Source organism: Haematobia irritans, chromosome 1 (genome assembly GCF_050003625.1).
Source record: "Haematobia irritans isolate KBUSLIRL chromosome 1, ASM5000362v1, whole genome shotgun sequence".
NCBI classification, from domain to species: domain Eukaryota; kingdom Metazoa; phylum Arthropoda; class Insecta; order Diptera; family Muscidae; genus Haematobia; species Haematobia irritans.
In genome coordinates this window covers 261787726-261804932 of record NC_134397.1, presented here as the reverse complement: position 1 = coordinate 261804932, position 17207 = coordinate 261787726, and the positions used below count along the sequence as shown (strand labels likewise).

At 33.0% G+C, this 17207-nt stretch overlaps 2 protein-coding genes across 5 annotated transcripts in view; both read left to right on the top strand.

The window, feature by feature from the left end:
* The window catches only part of LOC142221654 (uncharacterized), a 281060-nt gene that overhangs the window by 47780 nt on the left and 216073 nt on the right, over positions 1-17207 (top strand). The gene's annotated exons all lie outside the window — the stretch shown is intronic.
* LOC142235999 (uncharacterized) overlaps positions 1-17207 on the top strand; it is a 69164-nt gene that overhangs the window by 7194 nt on the left and 44763 nt on the right. The window contains exons 3-5 of the mRNA XM_075307250.1: positions 696-787; positions 1271-1384; positions 2958-2994. Of these exons, the coding sequence (XP_075163365.1) occupies positions 696-787; positions 1271-1384; positions 2958-2994 (243 nt within the window). The remainder of the gene's footprint in view (positions 1-695; positions 788-1270; positions 1385-2957; positions 2995-17207) is intronic.

Sequence of the window (17207 nt, the reverse complement as noted above, 5' to 3'; positions counted from 1 at the left end):
AGAGAGAGAGAGAGAGCGAGGAAGTAGATGACATACAAGAGAGCTGTGATGTATGATATAGGCGAGAGTACTTATCTTATAATGGAGAGCATAAACAAATGCAAATCCAGAGAAGAGTGCACTGGAGCATATTAAATTGTTGATGAATTCTGTTGATGATGACCGAGTATAAATTTTTGCATGAGTGTGCGGTGAGGGCATACATAACTACAGTAATAAAATTGTGGTGGTGGTGGTCTTCACTTACTTTGCATTGATTTCATGCTGAATAGAATCATGTCAAGCAAACTTCAATCCCAAATGCATATGCAAAGTAAAGTATATGTGTAAGTGTATGTGTATGTTTCAAGTGTTTTGGCGAGAATGCCACCCAGTAAGAATCATTTAAATGTCTGATTTTTATACGTTTTATGTGCACATTTCTCTCCAAGTCTCTGAGGTAAAACATATGGGGTAGTGGTTCACTGCCATTTGTTTGTTGGTTTTTGGGTTGACATGAGATTTCATAGTAGTAGTTGCTGTTGTTGTTAGTGGTGTAGTTATACAGTGCTTTGGGGATTTTGGGGTGGTAGTGAAATGAGGTGAGGTGAGGTGAATACTCAATATGAAAAATCTACGAGACGACATTAATACATATTGTATACGACCTTCACCTATTTTCCCCATTTGCAACCAATGACTTTTTTCTCAAATAGCAAAGAATGGACACAATGACAACAACAACAAAATCAACCAACACATACTCGTATACACTGTCAGTGTAGTCATTATTATCATCATCATCATTGTATGATAAAATACTCAGTTGCCGACTATAACAAGGACAATACTATGTAGGCTGAGATTGAAAATTTGAAAGATGAAAGGGTGGCTGTTAATGTCGCCAACACAACAACAACAATGTCTTTATGGGATCATTCTATTATTTACTACTCTCAGAGTAGTGCCACTATGAATTGAGATTTATTTTGCCAATATTAACACTCTAGCAGTGACATACATTTGTTGTTGTCGTTGGGCTTGGTGTAACATAGAAACTGACATACACACTTTAACTCATTCCAAAGATCTTGTATTTATTTAGTGTTTGCGTATTTGAACATACAGTGTGGGGAGTTTTTTTTGTGTTTAGCTCTTTCTCTCTCTCCCTTTGTAAAGATGTGTGACTCTAAGCTCTGTGTTAAGTGAGACATTATCATGCAAATGCACATTTAGCCAACAGCTATAGATGGTGACACTTTTCATTTGTTTTTTTTTTTTGCTTGTGAAGTGTCATCTCATACGAAACGCAACTAGAGATGATGATGAACATAAAAAAGAACCCTCAATAAGAGGGGGATTCTTAGTCGTATCATATCATCATGTTTTATGGGTATCACGTTTTGTATGCGAAACACATCTACACTCACACACATACAAAAATATAGCTCTTGCTGTGCATTTAATACAGCCATCATTTTTATCCAAATCAACTTAATCCCCCGTGGCAAGTGCCGGTGTGAGCTATTACGAGAGCTATCTGTGTGAGTGTTTGTGTGTAGGAAGGAGTCTCTTTATATTTTGTGCATGACTTTTGTTATCTATATGAGTGTATTCATGTATGAATTTGTTTATGAGCGTTCTGCATTTTGTAGTACTGTATTGGTTTTATTTGTCTGATCAATTACACTGGCTTGCAGATAAAATTATGGGTTTAATAGAATATTGAATATTATATAGAAATATATAAGGTGTTCATATTTTTTCTTTTTTTTGGAAAATTTCACAAATTTTTTATAAATAAGGCTGAGTTAAGAAGGGACATTATTATTGTTATAGCCTAGGTTAAGTTAAATGGCAGCTCATTATTTTTAGGCTCTCCCACCAAAAAAAAAAATTTTAAGTTGTTCCACAAACATTTCTTTTTAAACGCATCTCGACCATTTTTTTACACTTCATTTAAATTAAAATCCAAGACACAACTTCTTCCGTCCTATAACAAGTCTATATAAAATTCATTGAAAATTATCCAAGTTTGCACTAATTCCGGATTACAATTTGGGAATCCAAAATACTTTTTTCGATGGTCTTGTTTTACTGGGTTTCTAGCATTATTCGGTCCACTAGTAGTAAGCTCGCCTTGATAAACTTATATACAAATTTTCTTGAACCTGTTTTTTTTTTTTGAAAAATTTTTGTTCACTAGTGTTAGCAAATCCTCATATGTTTATGAGATTCGATATCGTGATGTATTTGTGCATATTTTATGAAATGCTTTTTTGCTTCACTAAATTGTTGTTACTGTTTGCATGGTGTATGGATTAATTTCTTTTATTACTGATATCAGCGAGATACACATGCTCAAGGTACACTTAAGTCATCTTAACTTCATGGCATTCAATGTTGTATGAAAAATATTGTTGCATCTCTCTGAGCTTTTGTTTTTATCATTTACGACCACTTTTATAGGAAGTTGTAAAAATTTATGGGAGATTGTTTTTTTGTTCTATAGCTTACGATATGTTGCTTCGATTTTTGTTTTATTGAAGTAAGTTTTTATGGGAGTTTGATATAGGGTATCAAATTGTCCATTTCATGTGTCTTCTTAGCCCTTTTCCATTTATTATTTTAAATGCTTCCTTTTCTATGTCTATTTTTTTGCACTTTTACGAAAAATTCATTTTTAATACCAGAGGTTCTGTACTTGTCCAGAATAGGTCATATTCATTTTTTTATTGTGGTGAATGAAAAATGTATTTAAATAAAATGCTGTACAAATGCTAGTCTTAAAGGATTTATTTTATTTTTTTTTTCGGCAAATTGGCCGAACCATGACATAATACCATTGTATTATGCCATAGTAGAGAGCAGGTAATTTTTTTCTATGGATCTATTGAATTTATTATTTCTTTTTTTGAGCGGTATAATTTTTTCGTTTTATATATCATTAATAATTTATATTATTTTTTTATTTCCAGGTAAGCATGAATTGGGGAAGCCTAGCTGTAAAAGAAGGTAAAATTAAGGTTATATTATATAAAAAAAAAAAAACAAAAGTATATACGGCCGTAAGTTCGGTCAGGCCGAAGCTTATGTACCCTCCACCACGGATTGCGTAGAAACTTCTACTGAAGACTGTCATCCACAATGGAATTACTTGGGTTGCGGTAACACTTGCCGATAGCAAGGTATCTTAAAACTTCCTAACACCGTAATATATACCACATAGTCCATAAGTGGTATATATTAAACCAAAATAGGCCGATTAAATACGTATATAATTAAGTTTAAAGTTTCTATAGAAATAAAATTTTGACAAAATAAAATTTTGACAACATTTTCTATAGAAGTAAAATTTGGAAAAAAAAAATTTTCTATAGAAATAAAATTTGGAAAAAATTTGCTATAGAAATAAAATTTTGACAAAATTTTCTATAGAAATAAAATTTGGAAAAATTTTTCTATAGAGATAAAATGTTGACAAAATTTTCTATAGAAATAAAATTTTTACAAAATTTTCTACAGAAATAACATTTTGACAATGTTTTCTATAAAAATAAAATTTTGGTAGATTATTTTTGGCTCGAGTGGCAACCATGAATATGAACCGATATGGACCAACTTTTGTGTGATTGGGGATCGGCTATATATAACTATAGACTGATATGGACGAATTTTGGCATGGATATTAGCGGCCTTATACTAACACCACGTTGCAAATTTCAACCGGATCGGATGAATTTTGCTCCTCCAAGAGGCTCCGGAGATCAAATCTGGGGAACGGTTTATATGGGAGCTATATATAATTATGGACCGATATGGACCAATTCTTGCGTGTTTGTTAGAGACCACATTCTAACACCATGTTCCACATTTCAACCGGATCGGATGAATTTTGCTCCTCCAAGAGGCTCCGGAGGACAAATCTGGGAATCGATTTATATGGGGGCTATATATAATTATGGACCGATATGGACCAATTTTTGCATGGTCATTAGAGAACATATACCAACACCATGTACCAAATTTCAGCCGGATCGGATGAAATTTTCGTTTCTTAGAGGCTCTGCAAGCCAAATCGGGGGATCGGTTTATATGGGTGCTACATATAATTATGGGCCGATGTGGATCAATTATTGCATGGTTATTAGAGACCATATACTAACACCATGTGCCAAATTTCAGCCGGATCGGATGAAATTTGGTTCTCTTAGAGACTCCGCAAGCCAAATTGGGGGATCGGTTTATATGGGGCTATATGTAATTATGGACCGATATGGACCAATTTTTGCATGGTTATTAGAGACCATATACTAACACCATGTACCAAATTTCAGCCGGACCTGATGAAATTTGCTTCTCTTAGAGCAATCGCAAGCCAAATTTAGGGGTCCGTTTATATGGGGGCTATACGTAAAAGTGGACCGATATGGCATAATAACAATATAAATAATAGCATCATATTTCATAATCCTAAAATAATAATCCAGGTATAAACTGTATGGATGATTTAAACTCCTTATAGAAAATATCGCCTACACTGAAAAAGTAGTGAAGCCATCGGGAAAGAAAATTTTAGTTAATTTTTGAAAAAAATAAATTAATTTTAGAAAATTTTTACAAATTTTTATTATAAACGCAGATGTCACACCGATTTTTTAAAAAATCGTAAATAATTTTCGACAAATTCAAGAAAATTTATTCAACATAATTAATTTTTACACCCACCACCATAACAAGTTTGTCATTTCGTTTGTAACACATCGAAATATCGATTTTCATAAATGTCAATAGTTTTATTAAGCTTGAGATCTAATAAAACTATTGACATTTATGGAAAGAAAAAGATCGAATAAAACACCAAAAAACAAAACAAAAAAATATCCATTTTCGACTATATAAAATATATATATTCTTGATCAGGGAGAAATTCTAAGACGATATAACGATGTCCGTCTGCCTGCCTGGATGTCTGTTGTAATCACGCTACAGCCTTCAATAATAAAGCTATCGTGCTTAATTCTTGCACAAGCTCGTCTTTTGTCTCCAAGCACGTCAAGTTCGAAGATGGGCTATATCGGCCATTGTTTTGGTATAGTCCCCATATAAACCGACCCCTCGATTTAGGGTCTTGGGCTTCTAGAAACCTTATTTTCTATCCGATTTGCCTAAAATACCAAATCTAGAGGTATTTTAGAACCACAAATAGGTGTGTCGGTCTATTGGGCCCCCAAATAGACCGATCTCCTAATTTTACTTTACTAGAAATCTAAAGGTATGTTAGGACCCCAAACATGTGTGCCGATTATGGTGTGTATCGGTCTATGGTTTGCTTTGATAAGTCCCCGGTCTAACAAAGAAAAACACATTTTTTTTGTCAAAATTCGTTTTTATTATTCAACATGGTTCACTTCAAGAGCGATACAATGATTATAACGACCTTCCAAATTTTTGATACCATTTTGGTAGTACTCCTTCGGGTTTGCCTCAAAATAGGCATCAGTTTCGGCGATCACCTCTTCATTGCAACCAAATTTTTTCCCTGCGAGCATCCTTTTGAGGTCTGAGAACAAGAAAAAGTCGCTGGGGGCCAGATCTGGAGAATACGGTGGGTGGGGAAGCAATTCGAAGTCCAATTCATGAATTTTTGCCATCGTTCTCAATGACTTGTGGCACGGTGCGTTGTCTTGGTGGAACAACTCTTTTTTCTTCTTCTTTGCAGCGATTTCGACCTTCAAACGCTCCAATAACGCCATATAATAGTCACTGTTGATGGTTTTTCCTTTCTCAAGATAATCGATAAAAATTATTCCATGCGCATCCCAAAAAACAGAGGCCATTACTTTGCCAGCGGACTTTTGAGTCTTTCCACGCTTCGGAGACGGTTCACCGGTCGCTGTCCACTCAGCCGACTGTCGATTGGACTCAGGAGAGTAGTGATGGAGCCATGTTTCATCCCTTGTCACATATCGACGGAAAAACTCGGGTGTATTACGAGTTAACAGCTGCAAACACCGCTCAGAATCATCAACATGTTGTTGTTTTTGGTCAAATGTGAGCTCGCGCGGCACCCATTTTGCACAGAGCTTCCGAATATCCAAATATCGATGAATGATATGACCAACACGTTCCGTTGATATCTTTAAGGCCTCTGCTATCTCGATCAACTTCATTTTACGGTCATTCAAAATCATTTTGTGGATTTTTTTGATGTTTTCGTCGGTAACCACCTCTTTTGGGCGTCCACTGCGTTCACCGTCCTCCGTGCTCATTTCACCACGCTTGAATTTTGCATACCAATCAATTATTATTTATTTCCCTGGGGCAGAGTCTGGAAACTCATTATCAAGCCAAGTTTTTGCTTCCACCGTATTTTTCCCCTTCAACAGTATTTTATCAAAACACGAAATTCCTTTTTTTCCAATTTTTCACAATAACAAAAGTTGCTTCACAAAGACGCTCTATCTCACAAACTAATTGACTTACAGACGTCAAATTTTGACACGAATCATTTGAAGGTTGGCAGTATATAAAAATAATATGCATTTAATACTAGCGACGCCATCTATATGTCAGACCGGGGACTTATCAGCCAACCTGTTAACATACATGATTCATGTTGGTGGGTATTTAAGATTCGGCCTGACCGAACTTACTGCTGTATATACTTCTTTTCTGTTGTTAAAGAAAATTTCCATGTCTTTATTACCATGCGAAGTTCATGATGGGATCATTATTGGTAAAATGTACAAATTTTAAGAAATTCTGAACTATTTTGCGTGAGACACGAATTTAGTTAATCTTTATGCTTCATTTGTGTATAATTTTTTACCCCGTACGCAAAAAAATTTTAAAGTCATGAAAACTTTCTTAAAACGTAATAATTCTATGAACTAAAATATAATTAACAAGTAAGGAAAGTCTAAAGTCGGGCGGGGCCGACTATATTATACCCTGCACCACTTTATAGATCTAAATTTTCGATACCATATCACATCCGTCAAATGTGTTGGGTGTGCTATATATAAATGTTTGTCCCAAATACATACATTTAAATATCACTCGATTTGGACAGAATTTGATAGACTTTTACAAAATCTATAGACTCAAAATTTAAGTTGGCTAATTCACTAGGTTGGAACACAATTTTAGTAAAAAATAAAAATATGTGAAACATTTAAATCTGAAGCAATTTTAAGGAAACTTCGCAAAAGTTTATTTATGATTTATCGCTCGATATATATGTATTAGAAGTTTAGGAAAATTAGAGTCATTTTTACAACTTTTGGGCTAAGCAGTGGCGATTTTACAAGGAAAATGTTGGTATTTTGACCATTTTTGTCGAAATCAGAAAAACATATATATGGGAGCTATATCTAAATCTGAACCGATTTCAACCATATTTGGCACGCATAGCTACAATGCTAATTCTACTCCCTGTGCAAAATTTCAACTAAATCGGAGCAAAAAATTGGCCTCTGTAGTCATATGAGTGAAAATTGGGCGAATGCTATATATGGAAGATATATCTAAATCTGAACCGATTTCAACCGCATTTGGCACACATGGCTACAATGCCAATTCTACTCCCTGTGCAAAATTTCAACTAAATCGGAGTTAAAAATTGGCCTCTGTTGTCATATGAGTGTAAATCGGGCGAAAGTTATATATGGGAGATATATCTAAATCTGAACCGATTTCAACCAAATTTGGCAAATGGCTACAATGCCAATTCTACTCCCTGTGCAAAATTTCAACTAAATCGGAATTAAAAATTGGCCTCTGTGGTCATATGAGTGTAAATCGGGCGAAAGCTATATATGGGAGATATATCTAAATCTGAACCGATTTCAACCAAATTTGGCAAATGGCTACAATGCCAATTCTACTCCCTGTGCAAAATTTCAACTAAATCGGAGTTAAAAATTGGCCTCTGTGGTCATATGAGTGTAAATCGGGCGAAAGCTATATATGGGAGATATATCTAAATCTGAACCGATTTCAACCAAATTTGGCACGCATAGTTACAATGCTAATTCTGCTCCCTATGCAAAATTTCAACTAAATCGGAACAAAAAATTGGCCTCTGTTGTCATATGAGTGTAAATCGGGCGAAAGTTATATATGGGAGATATATCTAAATCTGAACCGATTTGGCTGATATTTTGCAAATTGAGGAGGATCGGTTGATATACACGCCAATTATGACCAGATCGGTGAAAAATATATATGGCAGCTATATCTAAATCTGAACCGATTTTTCCAAAATCAATAGGGATCGTCTTTGAGCCGAAACATTACCCTATACCAAATTTTAGGACAATCGGACTAAAACTGCGAGCTGTACTTTGCACACAAAAATACATCAACAGACAGACAGACGGACAGACAGACAGACAGACAGACAGACAGACGGACATCGCTAAATCGACTCAGAATTTAATTCTAAGCCGATCCGTATACTAAAAGGTTGGTCTATGATTACTCCTTCTTGGCGTTACATACAAATGCAAACTTATTATACCCTGTACCACAGTAGTGGTGAAGGATATAAAAATTAAATATAATTAAATCGGCTTTAGTGAAATATAGGGTTCACTTTCTTTTGAGTGTACTTTTGGTGATAACATCTGCGAATAAGTAAAATCTAGACTAATAAAAACATTTAAAAATATAAGGTAAAATTAAGGTTATATTTTAAAGAAAAAGCATAACAACATAAATAATAATATCATATTTCATAATCCTAAAATATAATAAATAATAATTCAGGTTCATATTGTATGGATGATTTAAACTCCTTATAAAAAAACATTGCCTACTTTTGGGTGGTAACATCTGCGAATAAGCAAAATCTAAACTCTATTGTCTGGCATAAAACTCTTACAAAAGACAAAAAAAAAAAAATAAAACAAAAAACACGTTTTTCCTGCAATTAGGCTGGCTTATGAAACTTATAATACTTCCAACTTTTACGGCATTAAGACATGAATACACAAAATATAGCCTAAATTGTATTTGGCATAAAACCAAAGGTGCAAAAATCATTAATATTGATATAATATAAGGCGTTAATACTCACTTAATGCCCCATAGAAGAACTAACACACTGGCACACACACCCATAAAACAAACTTTCATTTATTATCTCATATCTCATTCTTGCTCAATCTCTTTGCTACTCTCTAGCACATTGGTCATACAATCAATGTTGAATTTTGTTTTAGTGCCTGACTGGCTGGCCATTTGTCACATCAACAAAAACACAACTTTGACCTTGTTAAGCCTTATATTGTGTTAGTGGTAGTGGGAGTAGGATATTCTGTTTGGTGATATTATGAGGCGGGATCCGAATGGATGTGCTGTTGCTTATAACATTCAAGGTATTTTCCAAATACAATAGTCATTCATTGAATTAAGCCAAATTAAATTATTGAGCCAACTAAATTTTGTTAGGGTCATTTGTTTCTCCGTTCCTTTTGTCCACTCTAGAGGTCACTCAAATTGGAATGTATTGAGAGAACCTTTAAATCCTATGAGATGAAAATAGTCGTCTGTTTTATTGGGTTTTGGTTTGAACAGCCACATATCGACGAATGTCAAATGTATTGAATTCCATATCCTTAATTGTGTGGATATTGATTGCTTGAAATTGGACCAGAGATTTAAGACAAAATAATTAAATTTTGACGAAATGAAATAAAATTCGTCAAAAAATTTAGCGACTTAAAAAGTTGAATTAGTACCAAGGGTTTTGATCTTTATTTGGAGGGAAGGAAAATTCATGATTATTAATGTGAAAGGACCTGACCTAAATAAAAAAATTCTAAAATAAATTAAAATAAAATAATATATTTTTAATATTTTTTTTAATTAACATTCTGAGAGTCTTATTTTTGAAACTAAAATTTTATGTGAAAAAAAAATTAACAAAAAAAAAAATAAACAAACAAAAATGATCTTTCGTACACTCAAATAGAAATTAAAGCCTACTTTCGAACACTCAAAAAGTTGAATTGGTACCAAAGGTATTGACCTTTAGTTAGAGAGAAGGAAAATGCATGTCTATAGTAGTAAATAAAAATAAAAAATTCTAAAATATATTTTTTTACTTACCATTTTGACAAACTTATTTGTAAAACTAAAACTTTCTATGAAAATTATTTTTTTTTACAAAAAAATTATATAATAATTAAATTTCGACGAAATTATCAATAGCGACATAGAAATTAAAGCCAACTTTCGAACACTTCAAACGGTGAATTGGTACCAAAGGTATTTAGTTAGAGAGAAGGAAAACTCATGTATGTTATATTGTAATAAATCAAAATAAAAAAATTCTAAAATATTTATTTTACTTACCATTTTGACAAACTTATTTGTAAAAATAAAATCTTCTGCGGAAATGTATTTTTTTACAAAAATTTCTTTAAAAATTAAATTTCAAATAAATGAAAACAAAATTCGACATAAAATTAAAGTCATCTTTCGTACACTCAAAATAGTTGAATTGGAACCAAGGCTTTTGACCTTTATTTAGAGAGAAGGAAAAATTCATGTTTATGGTAGTAAATTACAGTAAAAAATTCTAAAATATTTTTTTAATTATTTTAATTACTATTTTGACAAACTTATTATTAAAAACTAACTTATAAAACCCTGTTCCACAGTGTGGCGCAGGATACAATAAAATGTTCTGTGAAAAGTTTATTTTTTTTTTTACAAAAAATTCTATAATTATAAAATTTCGAAATTGGACATAAAATTAAAGTGATCTTTCGTATACTAAAAATAGTTGAATTGGAACCAAGGGTTTTGACCTTTATTTAGAGAGAAGAACAAATTCATGAAAAATAAAAAATTCTAAAATATTTTTTGACAAACTTATTTGTGAAATTAAAATTTTCTGTGAAAATGTATTTTTTTACAAAAAAATTGAATTAAATAAATTTTGACGTGATGAAAATAAAACTAAAAAAATCTAAAGTTTTTTATTTACATTTTGATTTTACATTTCAGGAATCTAAAATTTTCTATGGAAAGGTTTTTTTTTACAAAAAATCTATACTAATAAAATTTTGAAGAAATAAAAGTAAAATTCGAAAAAAATCGAACAAAAATTAAAACGATCTTTCACATTCAAAAAGTTGAAGAACAAAACAAAAACAAGTATAAACGGCCTTAAGTTCGGCCAGGGCGAAGCTTATGTACCCTCCACCATGATTGCGTAGAAACTTCTACTGAAGACTGTCATCCACAATCGAATTACATGGATTGCAGTAACACTTGCCGATGGCAAGGTATCTTAAAACTTCCTAACACCTTCTTCTAAATTGCAAGGTAGTCCATAGGTGGTATATATTAAACTAAAAAGGCCGATTAAATACGTATATAATTAAGTTTGACAAAAATTTCTATAGAAACAAATTTTGAAAAAATAAAATTTTTCTATAGAAGTAAAATTTTGACAAAATTTTCTATAGAAATAAAATTTTGCCAAATTTTTTTATAGAAATAAAATTTTTGGCAAATTTTTTTTATAGAAATAAAATTTTGGCAAAATTTTTAATAGAATTAAAATTTTGACAACATTCTCTATAGAATTAAAATTGAAAATATTTTCTATAGAAATACAATTTTTGCCAAAATTTTCTATAGAAATAAAATTTTGACAAAATTTTCTATAGAAATAAAAGTTTGACAAAATTTTCTATGGTAATAAAATTTTGACAAAATTTTCTATAGAAAAAAAAAAATTGGTAGATCATTTTTGGCTCGAGTGGCAACCATGATTATGGACCAATTTTTGTGTGATTGGGGATAGGCTATATATAACTATAGACCGATATGGACGAATTTTGGCATGGTTATTAGCGGCCATATACTAACACCACCTTCCAAATTTCAACCGGATTGGATGAAGGTCAAATCTGGGGACCGGTTTATATGGGGGCTTTATATAATTATGGACCGATATGGACCCATTTTTGCATGTTTGTTAGAGACTATATACAAAAATCACGTACCAAATTTCAACCGAATCGCATGAATTTTGCTCCTTCAAGAGGCTCCGGAGGTCAAATCTGGGGATCGGTTTATATGGGGGCTATATATAATTATGGACCGATATGGACGAATTTTGGCATGGTTATTAGCGGCCATATACTAACACCACGTTCCAAATTTCAACCGGATCGGATGAATTTTGCTCCTTCAAGAAGCTCCGGAGATCAAATCTGAGGACCGGCTTATATGGGGGCTATATATAATTATGGACCGATATGGACCCATTTTTGCATGCTTGTTAAAGACTATATACAAAGATCACGTACCAAATTTCACCCGAATCGGATGAATTTTTCTCCTCCAAGAGGTTCCGGAGGCCAAATCTGGGGATCGGTTTATATGGGGGCTATATATAATTATGGACCGATATGGACCAATTTTTGCACGGTTGTTAGAGACCATATACTAACATCACGTACCAAATTTCAACCGGATCGGATGAAATATGCTACTCTTGGAGGCTCCGCAATCCAAATCTGGGGATCGGTTTATATGGGGGCTATATATATTTATGGACCGATATGGACCAATTTTTGAATGGTTGCTAGATACCATATACTTACACCTCCGCAAGCCAAATCTGGGGGTCCGTTTATATGGGGGCTATACGTAAAAGTGGACCGATATGGCCCATTTGCAATACCATCCGACCGGCATCAATAACAACTACTTGCGCCAAGTTTCAAGTCGATAGCTTGTTTCGTTCGGAAGTTCGCGTGATTTCAACAGACGGACGGACATGCTTAGATCGACTCAAAATTTCACCACGACCCAGAATATATATACTTTATGCGGTCTTAGAGCAATATTTCGATGTGTTACAAACGAAATGACAAAGTTAATATACCACACTGTGGAACAGGGTATTATAAGTTAGTGCATATGTTTGCAACACCCAGAAGGAGACGAGATAGACACATGGTGTCTTTGGCAAAAATGCTCAGGGTGGGCTCTTGAGTCGATATAGCGATGTCCGTGAACACATTTTTGTAATCAAAGTCTAGGTCGCAGTTTTAGTCCAATCGACTTCAAATTTTGCACAAGTATGTGTTTTGGCTCAGAATAGATCCCTATTGATTTTGGAAGAAATCGGTTCAGATTTAGATATAGCTCCCATATATATGTTTTTCTGATTTCGACAAAAATGGTCATAATACCAACATTTTCCTTGTAAAATCGCCACTGCTTAGTCGAAAAGTTGAAAAAATAACTCTAATATTCCTAAACTTCTAATACATATATATCGAGCGATAAATCATAAATAAACTTTTTGGAAGTTTCCTTAAAATTGCTTCAGATTTAAATGTTTCCCATATTTTTTTACTAAAATTGTGTTCCACCCTAGTGCATTAGCCAACTTAAATTTTGAGTCTATAGATTTTGTAAAAGTCTATCAAATTCTGTCCAAATCGAGTGATATTTAAACTTATGTATTTGGGACAGACCTTTATATATAGCACCCAACACATTTGACGGATGTGATATGGTTCGAAAATTTAGATCTACAAAGTGGTGCAGGGTATAATATAGTCGGCACCGCCCGACTTTAGACTTTCCTTACTTGTTTTGTATTATATCTCAATTTTGTTAAATTTTTTAAAAATTCACAATCGCTTTTTTAACAACAAAATCATTCATACGAGCCAGGAAAATATCGACTCAGTAGATTATTCTCGCAACATCGGCATATACATATAAGTTATTCCCTGACCAAAAGCGTAGAAAAAAATATTAAAACAAGTATATAATAAATACCCACCACCATGAATCAAATTTTAGGGTTTCCTTTGAAATTTCAGGGGAGTTTGGGGACAGATCAAGCAGAGCCGTTCAACCAGTACACTTCCCGAAGATAAATTTTAAGATTTTACCTATGAAGACTATATCAGATTCTGGATTTATAAGAACCATTTTTGTTTGAGTTTTAGAGGAATCATTAACATCTCTTGTAAGTGTGCAAGAAAATTATAAAATAACGTATTGATTTGAAATCTAAAATTTGTAGATTTTCATCCGAGAAGTAATATCTGTAAATTTTACATTGAGTTTAAACCATTTTTATGATCAGTGTTCCTTCTATTCCCTCAAGAAGTGAAATCGGTCTATATGGAGGCATTACCAAATGGACCGATGAAAACTTAATCCGATACACGTTTTTGTGAGCCTAAAATACCGGAATATTTAAAATTTCAGGCAAATCGGATAAAAACTACGGTTTTTAGAAACCCAAGGAGTTAAATCGGGAGGACGTTCTTATGGAGGCTATACTAAAATATGGACCAATACTCACCGTTTTCGGAACACCTCTTGGCCCGAAAATACTTCTAGATTTCTAATTTCAGGCAAATTGGATAAAAACTTGGGATTCTAGAAGCCCAAGAAGTAAAATCGGGAAAACAGTCTATATGGGGGCTATACCAAAACATGGGCCGAGACTCGCAATTTTTGACACACCTCTTTATGGTCCAAAAATACCTCTAGATTTCCAATTTCAGGCAAATTGGATAAAAACTACGGTTTCTATAAGCCCAAGATCCCAAATTGGGAGGTCGATTTATATGGAGACCATACCAAAACATGGGCCGATACTCGCAACTTTTGACACAACTCTTTATGGTCCGAAAATACCTCTAGACTTCCATTTTCAAGCAAATTGGATAAAAACTACGATTTATATAAGCCCAAGAAGTAAAATCGGGAGATCGGTCTATATGAGGGCTATACCAAAACATGAACCGATACTCACCATTTTTGGCACACCTCTTTATGGCCATAAAATACCTCTAGATTTCAAATTTCAGGCAAATTGGATAAAAACTACGATTTCTATAAGCCCAAGACCCCAAATCGGGAGGTCGGTTTATATGGGGACTATATCAAAACCTGGACCGATATAGCCCACCTTCGAACTTAACCTGCCTGCAGACAAAAGACGAGTTTGTGCAAAATTTCAGCACGATTGCTTCATTATTGAAGACTGTAGCGCGATTGCAACAGACAGACAGACAGCCAGACAGACGGACATGATTATGTCGTCTTAGAATTTCTCCCTGATCAAGAATATATATACTTTATATAGTCGGAAATCGATATTTCGATGTGTTACAAACGGAATGACAAACTTATTACACCCCCGTCAGCATTCTATGGCGGTGGGTATAAAAAAATAATAATTTGCTTCAAAATATGCCCAACGTAAATATTGATTTTAGTCTCCATATTGCATATAAATAAATTATCTCTTCAATCGCTTTTCGTCCATCTATGATCGGCCCACAATTATATCCTGTGTCGATTTAGCTTTTGATGTCCATCCATTGCTCCGTATTCTGTTGTTGTTTGCAATGCTGAAATTTTTATTCGAAATTTTTCATATGTTTGACAACTAAAGATTGCTACTCCAGCATTTCAAGGGAAAGAAATTATTTTCTTAAATTATTGAAATTATTTTCTTGAAAAATTGATTTTATTGACAATAGGTTTAATAAAAATTCATTGAAATATATATATATATCAATATGAAAATATTCATGTTAGAATGCACATTGTATGCGTATATAAGTATACAAAATGCAATTGTATAAATGTATTCTAATACATACATACATATGTGATACTCGTATACTAAAACAGAGTACTCATATATATATGTACATACATATGTATATGGCAATGTTTGATCAATAACGTTTGAGAATACAAGTGTACACAAACGCATATGACGCACAGTGTTGACAACGAGAAAAATAATTTTTGTCTTCAATAATTTTTTGTCTTCCAATTAACTTATATGGAAATTTCTTTAATTACGAAAATAATATCAATCACCAACGTCAATGAATAAATTCCAATTAAATAATAATTGTTACAATTAATTATACCCTCCACCATAGGATGGGGGGGTATATTAACTTTGTCATTCCGTTTGTAACACATCGAAATATTGCTCTAAGACCCCACACGCACAGAAAGCCCATGTTTGGACATGGTTGCCGCATCCATTTAATGCTTATCTAGAGCATATAATTGCCGCGAAAACCATGTATTTTGTCTTTGTAAAAATAGTTTTCGAGCGGAGAAAAATGTATGGTGGCAATAAGCATTTGAATGGTTCTCAAATACCGCAAACATGTTCTATCATTTAAATGATAGAATTTGAGACCATTAAATGGTCGGGAAAATCATGTACCTGACCATTCATTTTTTTTTACTTTTTTACAGGGAAAAAAGTATTTTTATAGGTTAAGTATAGATATGTCTAGAACCATTACATGGCCATAAAGACCATTTACATTTTTTTCGTGACCATTTAATTTTTTAACTTTTTTGCAGCGAAAAGAATTTTATAAAAACATTGAGCAGGTACACACGATTTTCATTTTGCGCGTCAGTCATGTGTTGATTGTTTCTTGGAATGGACGGAGAATACGGATTTACTGTGTTTTGTGTTAATTTATTTAGTCATAAGTGGCACGTGGTTTTATGTGAACACAAAAAAGGAAAGTGTAATTGAAAAATATACCTGTTTTTTGTTCTGAATTTTGCTATATGGATCATTTATTTTTATTTGCAGTTACATGATGTCTGCGTTTGTACGTTTGATGGGCACACGATGTAAATATGGAATTATTACTTATTGTTGAAATTGAAATAAAATAGTGTGTGTAAAAATATGTGATGTTTGCTTGCACGACATTATAAATACAAACAAACAATGAATTAGTTTATAAATATATAAAAACAAATAAATAAAGTTAATTTTGTGTTTTCTTTTCTCAAGTGGTGTCCTTTTTTCGACGATGAAAAAAGTTTTTTCATAAAGATCAAAACATTTTAGGTTGTGACCATGTTCTTTTAACTAGAAGAAAAACATTTTGAATGAATACCATAACATTTTAAATCGTGACCATTGTATTTTCATTCAAACAAAATTCTTTTTATCAATATAATAACATTTTAGATGAGGACAATTATATTTTTCTTAGAACCATGTTCACTGATCCAACATGGTTGCAGGTTAAAATGTTACATGGTCGCCGCAAAAATAGCCCCTATCATATTATTTTGCTCTTCGAATATGATTGTGACAATCATGTTTCTTCTCTGCGTGCATAAAGTATATATATTCTGGGTCGTGGTGAAATTCTGAATCGATCTAAGCA